Here is a 22,217-nt window from a genome sequence, read left to right as displayed (position 1 = left end):
CATGTTTTCGTCAAAAAGTGTATTAATAATCTAGGGTAATTGTTAATAACCCTATTATAGCCAATGTATAATTGAGGATAGGCCTAATAATAAAGGCTATCTGCAGACTGAATAAAGATGAGTAAAACACAGATCATTTGGGTTTCTTATGGATAACATGTTTAACAACACAAGATAAAGCTTTAGAAACTATAACCACGCATCTGTATATAGGCTAGACTAGGCTTTCTGTACTTTTTTATTTCAAAAAAATGAATTTATACATGTCACAAAAATGTGCTGATCAGTAGCTTCGACTATTCAACCGCAGTTCACAAAAATATTAACAGGTGTCCTACAAAGGTGTAGACCAAATAACAAATACCAAATCGTCGTGAATCAATTTACTTTTTCAAGTTCTGTGTCGTTGTCATTTAACCGATATGTGTTTGTAGTTTGACGTGTCGACAATTTATAGATGTTGAAAATAGGTTATAAAATTAACGCTTAGACATACTCGCACATAATATATATCAGTAGTATTGTACAAATAATGTTATTTTGATGGTTTTTATTTTCCAAAGTCATCTGACCACACACAGAAAGTACAAAAAACGTTCACTCTCGGGGCATAGGTTCAAAGAAAATGAAAGGGTAGGCCTACTTATAGTGCGTTATTTCTAACATCTATTTAAAACAAAAAAAAAATATATATATATATATATTCCACTACGAAGTGCTACGTAACATGATATCACAGGAATGGTAATGGTTGCTGAAATAAATGTAGTATTGAGGTACATTTGTTTTTCCATGTCATTCTTGTGGAGAACTTTGAATGTGCCTGCACTGTACATTCTACATGGTCTAAGTAGAATTAATCAAATATTTGTCAAAAGGCAAAAACAAACTTGCAATGAATTTAAAGAGTAACAAACTAGGCAAAAAAAACGGCCTTTTTAAAAATCCAGAGGAATCAAAACAAGGACAAAATATGCATAGAATACCATTTTTAGATGTACATAAATACTTACAATTTAAATTGTCCAAACTATTCCTATGTGAGACTCCAAAACATATTTCAGGGTAACGTGGCATCTATACGATGTATTGTCTGTATTGGCAATTGCCTACCTTTCAGTGGGACTGGTCTAAAGACTATAATTAAGACAAACAAAATCCTAAACTGAATCAGTATGTTCTAGGTGGTTCCTCTATAGCTATCATACCAATGGCTTATTTTTGACCACAAACATATTGTGCATATTTAGCATTGTACAATTACACAACAAACTGAAAACGCTAAAACAATGACAATGTTTTGTTAAATGTGAGTGTGAGGAAGAACAATCTCAGGTTCAGGTAGACAATAGAGTAACAAACTGTATTGAACGGATTCCTCCCAGTCAAACAGTCTCTCTTCAGTAATTTGTGCTGCTATGGCAAGCAACATAGACCAAATGCAGATGTCCACCACGTTTAAAGCAGTCAGAGCTGTGTAATAAAATGATAAACTTGGCCTTCTTCTGTCCAACTTAAAGCAGTGATCGTTTTCATTGAAAGGTCAAACCAGGTGTTCAGAGGAGCACACAGACTGCCGACATTCAGACACAAGTCAGTCAGCAGTCAGTCAGTCTGCATTCATGACAAATGATTTATGATGGTTTAATCAAGGTGACACCGACGACGTACGTCAGTCCTCTGAGATGACATCGATGTCCTCGGGGCTACTGCCCTGGTGCGTAGCCACCCTCCAGCGGCTGACGTGCTGGCTTCCTTTCCTCTTCTGCTGCGACTCAGGTGACTCTTCCTCCAGCTTCTGTCTCTTGTGCTTCGTCCTCCTGTTCTGGAACCAAACCTTTACCTGGGAGAGAAAGGAGAGACTTCACGTTTAGTACTGGAAGAAACATTGGTCAAATATACAGTATCAATGTGCTTGGTGTAAAAACTATTACTACTTGTTCTTCCACGTCCATGAAACACCGACAGCTGAAGCAAGCGCACACATTTTCTTCAGTAAATGTACCTTTACTAGTTATAAAAGTGTCTGCATGTATCTCCCCTATGATTTTTAAGCGAAGCTTTTTTCAACGTGTCATAGCAACAATGACAACACAAAATTTCACATGGTGTAAAACTGTTATTGCTTCCATATTGTCTCTACAGCACTGCCAAACATTGCCTTTACCTAAGGCTTCTTCGTTCTTTACAGCTGTTTGCAAATAGCAACATATTTCTATCTAATTTTTCAGGCATTGTCTGGTTGTCATTTTTATATCACATTTACAAGCTTGATTAAATTATTGGTCTAATTCCTTTGAAATTAAAAGTTCAGCACATCGCAATACTGTATTCCCAATGTATAATATATTGCATGAGAGGATTGCGAAAAGCCGAAATTGCTGTTTATCAGCAGCGTGTTTCTGTTGTTGATTAGGGAAATGAAGTCATAAATAATCATTGTGAAATCTACTACATAATTTACTGACATCACCTTGCCCATCCCGATAGCTACCGTAGGACAAACAACTTGTGGTTAAGAAACCGGGTTTTGCTATACGTTGGTTGAGGGGGTGTTGTGGAGTTCTGACTACGAGTCCACTCATATCTCCTGTTTCAGCGCTCTGGAATGCAGCCATGCCTTAAAGGCTTTGCATGGTAAATCCGACTTCTGCAGTGGCCGTACAGCATTTACTGTGATACGGCCTCTAAAGTCAGGGCATGTATATTTCTTGCACTTCGCTGAGCAAAGCTGTTGTGAAGGAAGTTGTCAAGGAAGTCAATGCGGAGCTATACGGAGCTATACGGAGCTATACAAAGGAGCACAACGATGCGGTACAGAGTTCGATTTGGCCTCCGCAAGCCTCCAGAGGCGTCACAATTGCGTAACACCCTCCATCCGGAGCCTCCGACCACATTTTCGGATCAAGCACAACATGGCTTTTAGGCCCTAGGGGTTTAGGGTGCGTTCAACATCGTTGAGTCCCCTCACCACACACCTGTGTCTCGGTGAGGCAGAGGCCGCTGGCGAGCTGCTTCCGCTCTGCTCCCACCACATAGTGGTTCTTCTCAAAGGCCCTCTCCAGCCTGAGGAGCTGTGAGGGGGAGAAGGCTGTCCGGATGCGCTTCGGCTTACGGGAAAAAGGCCCATGAAGGAGCATGTTCTCTGGGCTGCTGTCCTCATCTGGAGAGAGGAGAGGAGGGAGAGAAAGTGGAGGTTTAGACTTAGGGTTGACAGACAGGAATGACACCGTAGCAGCTCTTGTTGTATGTGTAAAGAGACCGCGTAAAGAGAGAAATTATAGTATACTAACTGCTGTATACTAACTATAGTATACTAACTATAGTATACTAACTGTTGTATACTAACTACTGTATACCAACTGCTGTATACTAACTATAGTATACTAACTATAGTATACTAACTGTTGTATACTAACTACTGTATACCAACTGCTGTATACTAACTATAGTATACTAACTACTTCATACCAACTGCTGTATACCAACTATAGTATACTAACTATAGTATACTAACTGTTGTATACTAACTATAGTATACTAACTGCTGTATACTAACTGCTGTATACTAACTATAGTATACTAACTATAGTATACTAACTATAGTATACTAACTGTTGTATACTAACTGTAGTATACTAACTGTTGTATACTAACTATAGTATACTAACTGCTGTATACTAACTATAGTATACTAACTATAGTATACTAACTATAGTATACTAACTGCTGTATACTAACTATAGTATACTAACTGCTGTACAACTCAGCAAACTGACACTAATGGTTTTTACTAAGTGTTTTTATTTGTCCAATTACACATCAAAAAGGAGGGCAAAGAACTGAATAAGCAGGACATCAGTGTTGATATGTATTGTATGCTGCTAAGCAGGACATCAGTGTTGATATGTATTGTATGCTGCTAAGCAGGACATCAGTGTTGATATCTGTTGTATGCTGCTAAGCAGGACATCAGTGTTGATATGTATTGTATGCTGCTAAGCAGGACATCAGTGTTGATATCTATTGCATGCTGCTAAGCAGGACATCAGTGTTGATATGTATTGCATGCTGCTAAGCAGGACATCAGTGTTGATATGTATTGTATGCTGCTAAGCAGGACATCAGTGTTGATATGTATTGCATGCTGCTAAGCAGGACATCAGTGTTGATATGTATTGTATGCTGCTAAGCAGGACATCAGTGTTGATATGTATTGCATGCTGCTAAGCAGGACATCAGTGTTGATATGTATTGCATGCTGCTAAGCAGGACATCAGTGTTGATATCTGTTGTATGCTGCTAAGCAGGACATCAGTGTTGATATGTATTGTATGCTGCTAAGCAGGACATCAGTGTTGATATCTATTGCATGCTGCTCTCTAGGTCAGTATTAGCCTTATCAATGTGCCCCAATGGGCATCTTCACTTGACTCATCATTCATGACACTTTCCCATAACGTGAGTAATTGATTCATGTACATGTAAAAGCTACTAATGTTTGGTTGTGACATTTTCCCTCCATTTCACAATGCCACCACGCCTCATTCCACATGCTTGTTCTAGTATGTAGACAGATTTATCGTTAAGGGGATGATGTACTGTATGCATTACACATCACGTTTGAATGTCATCACAGTTAGGAAATAGTAGAGATGAATGCCATCACAGTTAGGAAATAGTAGAGATGAATGTCATCACAGTTAGGAAATAGTAGAGATGAATGGCATCACAGTTAGGAAATAGTAGAGTTGAATGCCATCACAGTTAGGAAATAGTAGAGATGAATGTCATCACAGTTAGGAAATAGTAGAGTTGAATGTCATCACAGTTAGGAAATAGTAGAGATGAATGGCATCACAGTTAGGAAATAGTAGAGATGAATGCCATCACAGTTAGGAAATAGTAGAGATGAATGTCATCACAGTTAGGAAATAGTAGAGATGAATGTCATCACAGTTAGGTAATAGTAGAGATGAATGTCATCACAGTTAGGAAATAGTAGAGATGAATGTCATCACAGTTAGGAAATAGTAGAGTTGAATGCCATCACAGTTAGGAAATAGTAGAGATGAATGGCATCACAGTTAGGAAATAGTAGAGATGAATGTCATCACAGTTAGGAAATAGTAGAGATGAATGTCATCACAGTTAGGAAATAGTAGAGATGAATGTCATCACAGTTAGGAAATAGTAGAGATGAATGCCATCACAGTTAGGTAATAGTAGAGATGAATGGCATCACAGTTAGGTAATAGTAGAGATGAATGTCATCACAGTTAAGAAATAGTAGAGATGAATGTCATCACAGTTAGGAAATAGTAGAGATGAATGTCATCACAGTTAGGAAATAGTAGAGATGAATGTCATCACAGCTAGGTAATAGTAGAGATGGATGTCATCACAGTTAGGAAATAGTAGAGTTGAATGTCATCACAGTTAGGAAATAGTAGAGATGAATGTCATCACAGTTAGGTAATAGTAGAGTTGAATGTCATCACAGTTAGGTAATAGTAGAGATGAATGTCATCACAGTTAGGAAATAGTAGAGATGAATAATTGACATGTTGGGTCAGCCACCATGGATGACATCCATCTCCAGGGACTGGGACTTTCAACAACGAGCCTGTTGGTTCCACACACACACACACACACACACACACACACACACACACACACACACACACACACACACACACACACACACACACACACACACACACACACACATACACAGAGAGAGATAGAAGTACATTTGAAAGAAGAAAAAAAAACTCTGATTTATCAAGGTCATGACCAATGTTCCCTCTAATAGTAAAGGTGTATGCATTCTTCCCAGCTGAAACAGGTCGGTAGAGTGCACATATTATGACGACATTTTGTTTGTTTTTGTTTGTTTTGGACTTTTTCATTTTTTTCGGTTGTTCGGGAACACACATTTTTTTTAGGGAAGCAAGCCGAAGTTCGGAGCCGAAGTCTACGTCTCTTCGTCGGTGATTGGTCAACAATAAGGTTTCTTCAATAAAGTCTTTGTTGTCATTCAACGAGAGACGACTCATTTTCACGCACATTTTTTCATTGCAAAGTACTGCACCAAAAATCTTGGTTAGATGTAAAATTGTGCGACTAAGATCTCTTCGTCAAAAACGTCTAAATTAATTACACATTTCTTGAGTTATCTTAGATTAATTCTGACTATTTTCAGGAAGTGTATACTGGCTATGTCGTCTCAAAAGGGACAAACAGTACCATTGCTGCTTTTTTTCAAATTTTTCAAGCGATGGTCTTTTAAGGGAGTTTGTGAGCACACTCGTTCGGTTCGGCTAGCCAAGTTCAGCTAAACTGAGGCCTTCAGCTGCGCCCGTGCGCACCCTCGGGACTACCGCACAGAGAGACGCACTAGATTGAACTTCACTCAACTTTCCAGAGTTTTCCACCTTAGTTAAACACTATCAGGCACGAGTCAGGCCCCGTACTCTACACAGACCAGACCAGTGCGGCATAACCAATCAGAGCTGCAGTAGGCCTATATGTAAATAGACCATTGCCATATATGGATCTGTGGCATTCACTTTGAACTTGACTGTGTTTACAGGATGAGCGGTCATGAGTAGATGCGCTTGTTTTGAGATCAAAGCGAGAGCTGCATGTTGCCAAATGTGCACATTTGTTCATAACCTTGCTATTTAGTGAGTTATTAGCCCAGTTATATATTATTTGTGGTCAGCAATGGGGGAGTGATTTCTTCCTACAAGAGAAGAAAAGCTGTACATCTTTGAAAAGCGAGTCAGGTAAAGAGCTTTTTTTTTTGTCTTTAATTAAAGGGCAATGCTGTATTTTGAGACATGCTTGAATAAGCTAAGTAGCCAATAGGCAGAGGGTAGAATAATTTGTCTGATTCTCTGTAATTATGATCTAAGTAGCCAATGGGCAAAGGGTAGAATCATTTGTCTGATTCTCTGTAATTATGGTATGGGATTAAAAAGATTTTTAATTTTGTAAAGTGGTTTCCTGCATCGACACCACAACAACATGTTCAGTCACCTCCTTGTCTGAAGGACAAGTGGATAAACAGGGTAATGTCTATTTATTTATTTTTAATCACGGAATGTAGTCCTATATTGAACAATATACAATTTATCCATTGTTGTCGATGGTAGGCTACTCTGTTAAGCCTACATTATGATCAAATAGCCACAGTAGAATACTTTTTGAAACAGTAACTTAAAATGGGTACAGCCTCAGCAAACAGGCGCTGGAAGCTGCACAGAATTTTTACACAGTTCAAGTTTACACTCAGCAAACCTGAAATTTGCTCAAGTGCCTAATTTTTTATAAGCCTATGTTAATTGTGAGAGAAATGTATGTTTGCTATTCAGATCAAAGTGTTTCAAAATAAGATACTTTAAATAGAACATTGCATAGGTGTGCCAACGTAACAAAGACATAAATCACATTTTAATAGTACTGTCATTTAAAGTGAGTTATTCCATAAATCTTTGTGAATACTTTTCTTAGGCTAGACTCAATAAAAACCTCTAGAAGTATTTTTTTTATTTAACCAGGGAAGTCAGTTAAGAACAAATTCTTATTTACAATGACAGCCTACACCGGCCAAACCCGGACGACACTGGTGACAACCTGTATTTGAACCAGGGTGTCTGTAGTGACGCCTCTTGCACTGAGATACAGTGCCTTAGACCGCTGCGCCACTTGGGAGCCCCAAGTATACTAAACAAAAATATAAATGTAACATGTAAAGTCTTCCCATGTTTCATTGGCTGAAATTAAAGATCACAGATACGTTACAAACGCACAAAAGAAGAAAAGATTGTGCACAAATTTGTTTACATCCCTGTTAGTGAGCATTTCCCCTTTGCAAAGATAATCCATTCACCTGACAGGTGTGTCATATCAAGAAGCTGATTAAACAGCTGGGGACAATAAAAGGTCACTTTAAAATGTGCCATTTTGTCATACAACACAATGCCACAGATGTCTCAAGTTTTTAGGGAGCATGCAATTGGCATGCTAACTGCAGGAATGCCCATCAAAGCTGTAACCAGAAAACTGAATGTTAATTTCTCTACCATAAGCTGCTACCAACGTTGTTTTACAAAATTTGGCAGTGCGTCCAACTGGTCTCATAACCGCAGACCATGTGTAACCACGCCAGCCCAGGACCTCCACATCCGGCTTCTTCACCTGCAGGATCGTCTGAGACCAGCCACCCGGAGGGCTGATGAAACTGTGGGTTTGCACAACCAAAGAATTGCTGCCCAAACTTTCAGAAACCATCTTCATGCTCGTCGTCCTCACCGGAGTCTTGACCTGACTGGAGTTCGGCGTCGTAACCGACGTAAGTGGGCAAATGCTCACCTTCGATGGCCGCTGGCATGCTGGAGAAGTGTGCTCTTCACGGACGAATCCCGGTTTCAACTATACCGGGCAGATGGCAGACAGTGTGTATGGCGTTGTGTGGGCAAGCGGTTTGCTTATGTCAACGTTGTTAACAGAGTACCCCATGGTGGCGGTGGGGTAATGGTATAGGCAGGCATAAGCTACGGACAATGCACACGATTGCATTTTATTGATGACAATTTAAATCCATAGAGATACCTTGATGAGATCTTGAGGCCTATTGTCATGTCATTCATCCGCCACCATCACCTCATGTTTCAGCTTGATAATGCACGGCCCCATGTCTCAACGATCAGTACACAATTCCTGGAAGCTGAAAATGTCCCAGTTCTTCCATGGCCTGCATACTCACCAGACATGTCATCCATTGAACATGTTTGGGATGCTCTGGATCGATATGTACGACAGCATGTTCCAGTTCCCACCAATATCCAGCAACTTAGCCATTGAAGTGGGACAACATTGAAGTGGCACAATGAACAGCCTGGTCAACTCTATGCGAAGGAGATGTGTCACGCTGCATGCATGAAATGGTGGTCACACCAGACACTGACTGGTTTTCTGATCCACGCCCCTACCTTTTTTTAAAGGTATCTGTGACCAACAGATGCATATACACTACCGTTTCACAACACTAAAAGTTTTAAAACACCTACTCATTCAAGGGTTTTTCTTTATTTTTTACTATTTTCTACATTGTAGAATAATAGTGAAGACATCAAAACTATGAAATAACACATATGGAATCATATAGTAACCAAAAAGGTGTTAACCAAATCAAAATATATTTTATATTTGAGATTCTTCAAATAGCCCCCCTTTGCCTTGATGACAGCTTTGCACACTCTCGGCATTCTCTCAACCAGCTTCATGAGGTAGTCACCTGGAATCCATTTCAATAAACAGGTGTGCCTTGTTAAAAGTTTTTGCTTTGTTTAACACTTTTTTGGTTATTACATGATTCCATATGTGTTATTTCACAGTTTTGATGTCTTCACTATTATTCTACAATGTAGAAAATAGTAAAAAATAAAGGAAAACACTTGAATGAGTAGGTGTTCTAAAACATTTGACCGGTAGTGTATGTATTCCCAGTCATGTGAAATCAATAGATTAGGTCCTAATGAATTTAATTAAATTGACAGATTTCCTTATATGAACTGTAAAAATATCCCAATGCCCCAGGGCAGTGATTGGGGACACTGTCCTGTATAGGGTGCCGTCTTTCGGATGGGACGTTAAACGGGTGTCCTGACTCTCTGAGGTCATTAAAGATCCCATGGCACTTATCGTAAGAGTAGGGGTGTTAACCCCGGTGTCCTGGCTAAATTCCCAATCTGGCCCTCAAACCATCATGGTCACCTATTAATCCCCAGTTTACAATTGGCTCATTCATTCCCCTCCTCTCCCCTGTAACTATTCCCCAGGTCGTTGCTGCAAATGAGAACGTGTTCTCAGTCAACTTACCTGGTAAAATAACGGTAAAATAAAAATAAATAAAAAAACTCAGTAAAATCTTTGAAATTGTTGCATGTTACATTTATAATCGTGTTCAGTGTAGATCATCTAGTTTCAATACTGATTCCCGCTTCATTCAGAAGCTATAGGGTATCCTACCACTGTGGATGCCAGGTTCATTCAGAACTAGAGGATTATATTACCACTGTGGATGCCAGGTTCATTCAGAACTAGAGGAGTATCCTAAAACTGTGGATGGCAGATTCATTCAGAAATAGAGGATTATATTACCACTGTGGATGCCAGATTCATTCAGAAATAGAGGATTATATTACCACTGTAGATGGCAGGTTCATTCAGAACTAGAGGATCATATTACCACTGTGGATGGCAGGTTCATTCAGAAATAGAGGATTATATTACCACTGTAGATGGCAAGTTCATTCAGAAATAGAGGATTATATTACCACTGTAGATGGCAGGTTCATTCAGAAATAGAGGATTATATTACCACTGTAGATGGCAAGTTCATTCATAAATAGAGGATTATATTACCACTGTAGATGGCAGGTTCAGTGACTTTTCTCCTCTCTATATTGTGACATTAAGATCATCTGTATACAGTACCAGTCAAAAGTTTGGACACACCTACTCATTCAAGGGTTTTTCTTTATTTTTTACTATTTTCTACATTGTAGAATAATAGTGAAGGCATCAAAACTATGAAATAACACATATGAATTCATGTAGTAACCAAAAAAGTGTTAAACAAATCAAAATATAATTTATATTTAAGTTTCTTCAAAAAGTAGCCACCCTTTGCCTTAATGACTGCTTTGCACACACTACAATAGTATAGGGATAATGTCATGCTAATATAAACCTAGTTAGAAACTGACCTGATGCTCTCTCCTACAGACTGTTAAATGAGTTCAATGAAAGCACTGTCTGTGGAAACAACCGTGTATTTCTTGCCTAGCATAACAAATCACGTCTGCTTATGGTCAACTCTTAATATCTTCTTTGACAGGCCTGGAATAACCAGCTGCACTAGACATTCCGCCTCCCAAGAGTGGTAAAGAGGCCTTTACTGGTTCTAATAGGAAACCTATCAGCTTGCTGCCAGCGCTTAGAAAACTGTTGTAAAAAAATTGTGTTTGACCAAATACAATGCTACTTCTCTGTAAACAGATGAACAACAGACTTCCAGCATGCTTATAGGGAAGGGCACTCAACATGTACTGCACTGGCACAAATGACTGATGATTGGTTGAAAGAAATTAATAAGAAGAAGATTGTGGGAGCTGTACTGTTAGATTGCAGTGCAGCCTTTTATATTATTGACCATAAACTGTTGTTGAGAAAATGTGTGTTATGGCTTTTCAACCTCTGCCATATAGTGGATTCAGAGCTATCTAATATAACTCAGAGGGTTTTCTTTCATGAAAACTTCCCTAATGTCAAACATGTAAAGTGTGGTGTACCGCAGAGCAGCTCTCTAGGCCCTCTAGTCTTTTATATTTTTACCAATGACCTGCCACTGACATTAAACAAAACATGTGTGTCCATGTATGCTGATGATTCAACCATATACGCATCAACAACCACAGCTAATAAAAGTCAAAGAGTTGCATTCAGTTTTAGAATAGGGTGGCCAGTAATAAACTGGTCCTGAACATCTCTAAAACTAAGAGCATTGTATTTGGTATAAATCATTCTAAACCTCAGCCGAATCTGGTAATGAATGTTGTGACTGTTGAATAAGTTGAGGGGACAAAATTACTTGGTGTTACTTTAGATTGTAAACTGTCATGGTCAAAAGATTCAATAGTTGTAAAGATGGGGAGAGGTCTGTCCGTAATAAAGAGATGCTCTGCTTTTTTGACACCACACTCCACAAAGCAAGTCCTGCAGGCTCTAGTTTTATCTTGTCTTGATTATTGTCCAGTCATATGAGCTGCAAAGAAAGACCTAGTTAAGCTGCAGCTGGCCCAGAACAGAGCGGCACGTCTTGCTCTTCATTGTAATCAGAAGGCTAATATTAATACTGTGCACGCTAGTCTCTTTTGGCTGAGAGTTGAGGAAACACTGACTTCGTCACTTCTTGTTTTTATAAGAAACATTAACGGGTTGGAAATTCCAAATTGTTTGCATAGTCAACTTACACCCGGCACTGACACACACAGTTATTCCACCAGACATGCCACCAGCGGTGTTTTCACAGTCCCCAGGTTCAGGACAAATTCAAGAAAAAGGTAGAGTATTATACAGAGCCATGAGTGCATGGAACTCCCATCTTATATAGCACAAGTGAACAGCAACACCACCTCTCCCCCATGTGACCTACTTGTTGTGTGTATGTACTGACATGTATGTGGAACTGATAGATGCACACACACATTAATGTTTTACATTTATATTACTAGGCAAGTCAGTTAAGAACAAATTCTTATTTACCATGACAGCCTACCGGGGAACAGTGTGTTAACCGCCTTGTTCATGGGCAGAAGGCCAGATATTTACCTTGTCAGCTCAGGGATTCGATTCAGCAACTGGTCCAACGCTCTAACCACTAGGTTACCTGCCGCCCCAAATGTGTGTCAATTGTAAAGTCTTTCGTCTGTAATGTATTTTTAGTTATGTGTCAGACTCCAGTAAGACTAGCTGTCACCATTGGCGTCGACTCATGGGGATCCTAATAAATCAAATAAAGAAATAATCTTTCTTATTAGCACCTGGTAATAATAGCTAATAGTAGGTTGCCTCAGCTTCTATTCAAAACAATGCTACAACAATGTTTTTCCACATGCACAGATTAATATACACCGAGTGTACAAAACATTAAGAACACCGTCCTATTGAGTTGTACCCCTCCCCATTTTCCCATCAGAACAGCCTCAATTCCTCTGGGCATGGACTCTACAAGGTGTCGAAAGCGTTCCACAGGGATGCTGGCCCATGTTGACTCCAATGCTTCCCACAGTTGTGTCAAATTGGCTGGATGTCCTTTGGGTGGTGAACTATTCTTGATACATACAGGAAACTGTTGAATGTGAAAAACCCAGCAGCGTTGCAGTTCTTCACACAAACCTGTGTGCCTGGCTCCTGCTACCAGACCCCGTTCAAAGACACTTAAATATTGTGTCTTGCCCATTCACCCTCTGAATGGCACACATACTCAATTGACTCAAGGCTTAAAAATCCTTATTTAACCTGTCTCCTCCCCTTCATCTACACTGATTGAAGTAGATTTAACAAGTGACATGAATATGGGATCATAGCTTTCATCTGGATTCACCTGGACAGTCTGTGTCTCAGGGGTCTCCAAGAGGTCGATCGCCAGCTACCAGTAGCTACCGCTGAGTAGTTTGCCAAACAATTCTGAAGGTACATGTGATTTTCATGTGTTCCACCGCATACGGTCATTAACAAATCTCACAAGCATCAGACACAGCAATTTCCAAGCTACTATCTAATCGACGCAAAATTGACATTATCCCACCCCTGGTTAGCTACTATTGGTTTAAAAAGGCAAACCTAACACAATATTTGCCAATTAATTTCCAGCAATATTGCCCCTGCATGTCTGTGTGGTGCATGTGTTTGTTAATCACTCCGTGTGTGGCGATTTGATGTGATAACCATCTTGTGGGTTGACAGAAATACTTTCCCCAAAACCTTCTCAATTAAATGTTAACTGCAAAGTAGGCTTGCTTACCTGGCAGAAGTATATCATGAGTAAGTATATCATTTGTATCTATGATTTGTTATTTGCTAACTTTGCCACTAGAACCATCGCTAGACCAGCACATTAGATGGCACAATCCTCACTCGCTAGATGTGCAATTAAATGGCCAGATGCGCAATTAAAGGGCCAGATGTGCAATTAAAGGGCCAGATGTGCAATTAAAGGGTCAGATGCGCAATTAAAGGGCCAGATGTCCAATTAAAGGGCCAGATGCACAATTAAAGGGCCCAATGTGCAATTAAAGGGCCAGATGCGCAATTAAAGGGCCAGATGCGCAATTAAAGGGCCAGGTGTGCAATTAAAGGGTCAGATGCGCAATTAAAGGGCCAGATGCGCAATTAAAGGGCCAGATGCGCAATTAAAGGGCCAGATGTGCAATTAAAGGGCCAGATGTGCAATTAAAGGGCCAGATGTGCAATTAAAGGGGAATTACACACAAAAAAATCTGAATGTGTTTGTTTTCTTCCAGACCTAAAACAAATGTGATATGATTTCAGCATTGCCATCGACACAGAACGTCCAATTTCATTGTTTCTCTATGAACAATTGTATTTTTGAGAGCGGAAAACTAAACTAAAACCAGGAAAAATACATCTGAGAAAGGTATATTGAATTTGGGAAAATATGAAACCGAATTTGGGAAAAAAATCACAGATTTTATAATTTTTCTCTCACCCACCCTACATACAATACCCCATAATGACAAAGTGAAAACATGTTTTTAGACATTTTTGTAAATGTATTGAAAATGAAATACAGAAATCTTTCATTTACATAAGTATTCACACCCCTGAGTCAATACATGTCAGAATAACATTTGGCAGCGATTACAGCTGTGAGTCTTTCTGGGTAAATCTCTAAGAGCTTTGCACACCTGGATTATACAATATTTACATTATATTATTTTAAAAATTCTTCAAGCTCTGTTAAGTTTGTTGTTGATCATTGCTAGACAGCCATTTTCAAGACTTGACATATATTTTTGTCAACACTGTAACTAGGCCACTCAGGAACAGTCAATGTCGTCATGTTAAGTAAATGCAGTGTATATATTTGGCCGTATGTCTTAGGTTATTGTACTGCTGAAATGTGAATTTGTTTCCCAGTGTCTGTTGGAAAGCTGACTGAACTAGGTTTTCCACTAGGATTTTGACTATGCTTAGCTCCATGGTTAGCTCCAAACTCCCTAGTCCTTGCCGATGACAAGCATACCCATAACATGACGCAACCACCACCATGCTTGAACGTATGAAGAGTGGTAGTTGTGTTGTATTTGATTTGCACCAAACATAACACTTTTTATTCAGGTCATTTCTTAGACAAATGTTTTGCAGTTTTACTTTTGTGCCTTGTTGCAAACAGGATGCATGTTTTGGGCGTCAGGTATCCTAGTGGTTAGAGCGTTGGGCCAGTAACCAAAAGGTTGCTAGATCGAATCCCTGTGCTGATAATGTAAAAATATGTCATTCTGCCCCTGAACAAGGCAGTTAACCCACTGTTCCTAGGCCGTCATTGTAAATAATAAATGTTTAAAAAAAAAATAATAATAATTTGAATATTTGTATTCTGTACAGGCTTCTTTCTCTTCACTCAGTCAATTAGGTTATTATTGTGGAGTAACTACAATGTTGTTGATCCACCCTTAGTTTCCTCCTATCACAGCCATTAAACTCTGCAACTGTTTGAAAGTCAACATTGGCCCCATGGACGCCCGTATCTTTGCAGGGTTCTGGTTGTATTGATACACCATCCAAAGCGTAATTAATAACTTCACCATGCTCAAAGGGATATTCAATGTCTGCTTTTTTAAACTTTTTTTTTTACCCATCTACCAATAGGTGCCCTTCTTGGTGAGGCATTGAAAAACCTCCGTGGTCTTTGTGGTTCAATCAGTTTTTGAAATTCACTGCTCGACCGGGGGACCTTATAAATAATTGTATGTGTGGGGTACAGAGATGAGGTAGTCATGTAAAAATCATGTTAAACACTATTATTGCACACGGAGTGAGTCTATGCCACTTATTATGTGACTTGTTAAGCAAATGTTTATTTATGATTGCCATAACAAAGGGGTTGAATATTTATTGACTCAAGACATTTCAGCTTTTCATTTTTAATTCATTTGTAAAAGAATATCTAAAAACATGATTCTACTTTGACATTTTGGGTTATTGTATGGAGGCCAGTGTCACGAAATCTCAACGTAATCCATTTTAAATTCAAGCTGTAACACAACAAAATGTGGAAAAACTCAAGGGGTGTAAATACTTCTGAAAGCACTGTAGCACCCCTTCCTGCTACAATAAATAGGCTATAGCACTAACAATGCCATGGATAACAGTATATTGGAGTCCGCACCAAATACGGTATGCTATCCAGCACTTCAGCTGTGTTAGCTAACTAAAGAATGCAAATTTTCTGTCACAGGACTGTCATTAACAACCATCTTCAGCTGGCGTGCTGAAAATGCTTTGAACGTCAGAGGACACAACAATAGAGACACCTCTGAAGGGAGAGAATGTGAGAAGCGCGGCTCTGGTAGAACAGGAGAATGTGAAAAGAGATCCACTGCAGCTGCAGGTGATGAAAACTTTAGTCTTAATGCTTCTCAAGGGGCACTGAACACCAACAAGCCACACTGTCACAGAAGTCATAGGATTTCCTGGTTTTAGGGTCCATGCCATAAAATAAAATAACTAAATAGTATCTCCATTTTATGGTACATTTTTTAAATCTCAGCGTTAGGCTGAATTAAATAAATTGAGGAGATGTAATGTAATATATCTCGTGTTAAAGTCTTAATTTTTAACAGCAGTAACTATTGTAGTTTTGACCTAATATAGTAATGCATTGATAAGGAAAGAAACAATATGATTTTCCTTGAGAATTGTCCCTCCTATCACACACTGGTGAACCCCATGCTAGTTCTGGCTGGTGGTTTAGCCACTCAGATAGACTGGCATCATCTGTCGTATGCTGTTAGCGGCGTCACCTCCACTCACATCCCCCTGGAGAAGACTGAGACTGGGGAGGAACTCACCAGGCTGAACACTAGTCCTGAACTCTAATGCTGGTTCTGCTCAGACCTCCACTCACATCCCCCTGGAGAAGACTGAGACTGGGGAGGAACTCACCAGGCTGAACACTAGTCCTGAACTCTAATGCTGGTTCTGCTCAGACCTCCACTCACATCCCCCTGGAGAAGACTGAGACTGGGGAGGAACTCACCAGGCTGAACACTAGTCCTGAACTCTAATGCTGGTTCTGCTCAGACCTCCACTCACATCCCCCTGGAGAAGACTGAGACTGGGGAGGAACTCACCAGGCTGAACACTAGTCCTGAACTCTAATGCTGGTTCTGCTCAGACCTCCACTCACATCCCCCTGGAGAAGACTGAGACTGGGGAGGAACTCACCAGGCTGAACACTAGTCCTGAACTCTAATGCTGGTTCTGCTCAGACCTCCACTCACATCCCCCTGGAGAAGACTGAGACTGGGGAGGAACTCACCGGGCTGAACACTAGTCCTGAACTCTAATGCTGGTTCTGCTCAGACCTCCACTCAGTAAGAGTGCTGATCTAGGATCAATATAGCCTTATAGATCATAATAAATATAATTATATGGACTCGGGGACCTGATCCTAAATCAACACTACGACTCCGAGACTCTTTGTGAATACTAACCCTAAACTGTAAGGGTGGCTCAGCCCCAACCACAGAGGGAATACCCTCCAGGCGATGAGCCTTCAACACTCTGGCCTGTAGTCAGCGGGTGGGGGAACATGGGGGAACATGCCTCCAACATGACTACCAGGGAGCAGATGGCAGCGCCAGCCAGAGAGCTGTGTTCATCACCAATAACACCAGTCCCCTGGCACCAACAAGAATGGTCTTGTCAGCAGTCAGCTACACACTGGGTAGTGGTGGGGGCCAATCTCTCATTCTAACCCTGGATGGATGAATACAGAGGGAGTCGGATGGCGGTAAATAAGGAGGAGGATGGTCTATTTCCGTTTCTCACTAAATGGACTATAAAGTATACATGTAGAGAGATAATTAATGAATGTGAATAGGAAACTATCAATTCCAGCATAAATTATTCTTTACATACAACATTTGAATCTATTAGGATTTTACATGCATGTAATCATAATGTTTTATCCTCCTCATACAGTCTGTCTTTATCTGAGTGAGTGATTGATTGTTCTGTCTGATTATAAACCAAAGACTGAAACAACTAAAAAAAAGAGGAGTGTTGTATGAACTATCCAATATGTTTGACAAATAATGTTTACAATGCCCTGTTATCCTATCAGTTAACCTCCGACACGTATCTCCTGACATTCAACACCTCCTAATGAATAAAAATGTGTCAAAGCAAACCTCCAGACCATCAGACCATTGGGAGATGAGATGGGTGAATGAACTGTCTGCCCTCCTTCCTGATGATAACAATCCCATAACAATCTCATACACACTGAAATGCACCCCAATATAAATCTCTCTCTCTCTCTCTCTCTCTCTCTATCTCTCTCTCTCTCTCTCTCTCTCTCTCTCTCTCTCTCTCTCTCTCTCTCTCTCTCTCTCTCTCTCTCTCTCTCTCTCTCTCTCTCTCTCTCTCTCTCTCTCTCTCTCTCTCTCTCTCTCTCTCTCTCTCTCTCTCTCTCTCTCTATCTCTCAGGAAGTGTGGGGAGTATGAAAGAAAATAAATCTCCCATCCATCCCTAACAGTAAGTGACAGTCATGAAGGCTAATCCTCTCCTCTCACTCCTCCGGTCTGTAGTTAGCCTTGTCTAAACACTAGTTTTCATGGTTATTGGACACCATCAGTGAGTGGATCTGCTGTGTCTGTAAACAAAGACACTTTATCTGAGCTCCTGATCTGAGCAACAGTGACAGTAACCTCTGACTCCCACTGATTACCTGACTGAGGTACACCCTGAAGGTTACCTGGTAAAGAGGAGGAGTGCTGATCTAGGATCAGATTCCCCCCCTTTGTCCTCATAATCTTATTCATTAATTATCTAAAAGGCTAAACTGATCCAAGATCCGTACTACTACTCTGAGACACTGTGAATACGGCCCTGGGCTGACTGGTCAGAGTGTAACATACCTGAGAGCACACCTGATGTGGCTAACTACTGCTGTCCACTGAGTCAACGAGATGAGCGTTGAAAGTTATTGATCTGTCTGGTTTAACAAATTGCTTTGTTTTTTGAGGACCACCCAGCATCAGTTAGTAAGGATGTTCACCATGTATTGCATGTAGGCACTGCACATAGCTTGAGTAAGAAGATTTAAAGTTTTGGTCACTGAATGCTGAGATTTTCCAATATTCATATATTTCTCTCATGGATTTATTTGGTTCCTAAAGACTTTCGTATCTGGTCCATTGTCTTATCAGAAATATGCAGCCCTTAAATCTAAAGTTGAACACAAAGCAAATTTCAATTAATTAATATTGTTATTATTTGTATATGGTTTATTATTTCTGTTATTATTTGTTATTAATAATATTAATAATATAATTAATAATATTACATTATTCCTGTCTTTTGTTACTTTTAATCCAAATAACTTTGAACATTAAATTGTCTAATTAAATATTAGTTAACTATATCTAAATATTTGAGAAACAAAAATCCTTATAATCTGTGGTGTAAAGTACTTTTGTAAAAAATACTTTAAAGTACTACGTATGTAGTTTTTGGGGGTATTTGTACTTTACTTTACATTTTTTTACAACTTTTACTTTTACTCCACTACATTCTTAAAGAAAATAATGTACTTTTTACTCCATACATTTTCTGACACCTAAAAGTACTCGTTACATTTCGAATGCTTAGCAGGACAGGAACATGGTCAAATCCACGTACTTCTCAAGAGAACATCCCTGGTCATCCCTACTGCCTCTGATCTGGCGGACTCACTAAACACAATGCTTCGTTTCTAAATGATGTCTGAGTGTTGAAGTGTGCCCCTGGCTATACGTAAATTAAAAAATCAAGAAAATCGTGCCGTCCAGTTTGCTTAATATAAGGAATGTGAAATAATTTATATTTCTGCTTTTGATATTTAAGTATATTTTAGCAATTACGTGTACTTTTAATACTTAAGTATATTTAAAAACAAATACTTTTAGACTTTTATTCAAGCCGTATTTTACATTTACTGGGTGACTCACTTTTATTTGAGTCATTTTCTGTTAAGATGTCTTTACTTTTACTCAAGCAGGATACTTGGGTACTTTTTGCACCACTACTTATAATTAACTTTTTGAATGATGCAAAAACTAAAACGAATGTTTAGGCATAAGTGAAAGAAATCTGGATTATAGGCCTATTTTATTTAAATAATTGCATACAACTTACACATTTAAATTCATTTACCCTAGTATTATTTATTATTATTCAACATATTAGACTATTGATCTCCTAACAACTTTATCGGAACATACATTATAAGAAAGTGCAATGGCTTCGATGTGTAAATTAATAAATTAATAAAAATAAACAATATAGTCTACTTTCATTGAATTAAAACATACGTTAATGTTTGTTTTTTAAAATCACTACTGAAAATGGACGAAAAGTATGCATTTATGTTTTTTTACGGGCTTTTTAAATTAAGCTACCGGCGGGTTCAAAGCCTGGGTTGGATGTTTTATGCTTATTTTAATGCATCCAATCTCAGAAAATTTACCAATAATGAATAGACCTATAACTTAAGGAGTAAAATAACTATAGTTGGATGTTGAAACTTTGTCCTCTGCAAACAGTAGTTTCAATAATTTGCATTGATCCTGTTTTTGTTGCTTTGTTTACGACCTTTTTAGACCTTTTTTGTTTCCTGAATAAATGGCCATCCCTACCAACATGTTGCATGATCAGGGATCATAAGGACATTTCTTCCATCACGGAACTATAGAGTGAGTTCTTAATTCTAATGCTTACAGTCATTGTAATTTAGCTCGTGCGTAATATGTCCCCATATGTGTGCAATAACAAAGATATGCCCAAACACATGATAGTATTTAAAATAACTTAGCAATATTCGTTAAATTAAAGTACTTGTTCGCTTACCTTGGAACCTGTGTCCGAGATATCTGTTTCGAAGAACCCACGGGTAGAAATTCAACGTGTCTCTCTGATGCGGGTTGAAGAAAGGCTGAGATGGAAGCTGGAGGGGATGCAGGGGCAGACCGGAGTTCCCTGTGTGTGTGCCCGGGTCAGGGAACATCATGTCTGGACTGCTGTATAAAGTCCTGCCGGAGTTCTGGAAACAACTCCCAAAGGGCGCCGGGTGAATTGATTCCGTGAACCTCAGCGCTGTGGGTCTGATCGGTTCGTCCCCGTTAGTCGAAGAGTTCACGTCTTTCCCAACCAGGGATTCGATGGTGAAACATTTCTTACTATGTTGGTACATGATCAAATAGGTTGTAGTTGATATATTTGTAATAATATATTCAATAACACAGTTATAAAACAGGTAATGCAGAAGAAAACCTCACAACAGTAGCAGTAGAACAGTTCCCGGGAAATCCATAACTCGCAGTCCCTTGCGCGTGCAAACCTTGTTACCAATATCAGTGGACCTCTGGAAGCGGGTTGCCTGTAGAGCCGGTTCAGTTGTCTCCGTCACTTGTCTTCAATAGGATATCGTCCGGTTTTCTCTGCTCTAACAATATGCCAAAAAATCAAGTTTCGGTTCTAGTTACCACTGCAACGTCAGATCTATTAGTCTGTGATTACTTTAGGTTTATGACAGCCTGGCTCTTGTCTCAGTCTCATCACTCCTGGAAACCATTTTTGGACTGTGCTGTATTAGGAGCCAGGATCAGTAGGCTAAGCCTTTGAGAAAGAGCCTGTCACTCGTCAGACTCAATACCTGGTCTCTACTGTCGGTGACAGAGGTGTGGTGGGCATGCGCAGATAGGACCGTGTAGCCTAGCGGATGACAGCCATTTTGTTAGTCTGAATGAGTGACTTATGCTCTATTGAATTGACTTGTGACTAATAATAGCCCATCCATATACGTTTATTTAAATGTTGCAAAGTGATATCATATTAAATCAGAAGCACCACAATATGAGATGTTCTTGTTAATGATTGACTAATTATAACTTACTCATAATAAGTGTATTATTCCCTATGCCCCGTCCCCCAAATGGTCCCTAAAATCTAGGAAATTAGCCATGTAATAGAAAACCATAAAAAAGGTTCTCACACAAATGAGTTATTCTGCTTTTTCCTATTTTACAGCCCATATCTATTTCCTATCTTCTAGCCCATATCTATTTCCTATCTTATAGCCCATATCTATTTCCTATCTTCTAGCCCATATCTATTTCCTATCTTCTAGCCCATATCTATTTCCTATCTTACAGCCCATATCTATTTCCTATCTTCTAGCCCATATCTATTTCCTATCTTCTAGCCCATATCTATTTCCTATCTTATAGCCCATATCTATTTCCTATCTTCTAGCCCATATCTATTTCCTATCTTCTAGCCCATATCTATTTCCTATCTTCTAGCCCATATCTATTTCCTATCTTCTAGCCCATATCTATTTCCTATCTTCTAGCCC

The 22,217-nt window shown here is 39.3% G+C and overlaps 1 protein-coding gene across 1 annotated transcript; it reads right to left on the bottom strand.

The window, feature by feature from the left end:
• Positions 1-292: 292 nt before the first annotated feature.
• Positions 293-21,477, bottom strand: LOC129858476 (homeobox protein EMX1-like). The gene is made up of 3 exons (XM_055927736.1): positions 20,711-21,477; positions 2,979-3,163; positions 293-1,843 (listed from the first exon to the last, which is right to left on the bottom strand). The coding sequence occupies exons 1-3, from the start codon at positions 21,051-21,053 to the stop codon at positions 1,673-1,675; spliced, it is 699 nt and encodes a 232-aa protein (XP_055783711.1). The 5' UTR covers positions 21,054-21,477; the 3' UTR covers positions 293-1,672.
• Positions 21,478-22,217: the final 740 nt, after the last annotated feature.

This window comes from Salvelinus fontinalis, chromosome 6, assembly GCF_029448725.1.
Source record: "Salvelinus fontinalis isolate EN_2023a chromosome 6, ASM2944872v1, whole genome shotgun sequence".
NCBI classification, from domain to species: Eukaryota; Metazoa; Chordata; class Actinopteri; order Salmoniformes; family Salmonidae; genus Salvelinus; species Salvelinus fontinalis.
Note: the sequence above shows the minus strand (reverse complement) of the source record. Positions and strands in the feature narration are given on the sequence as shown.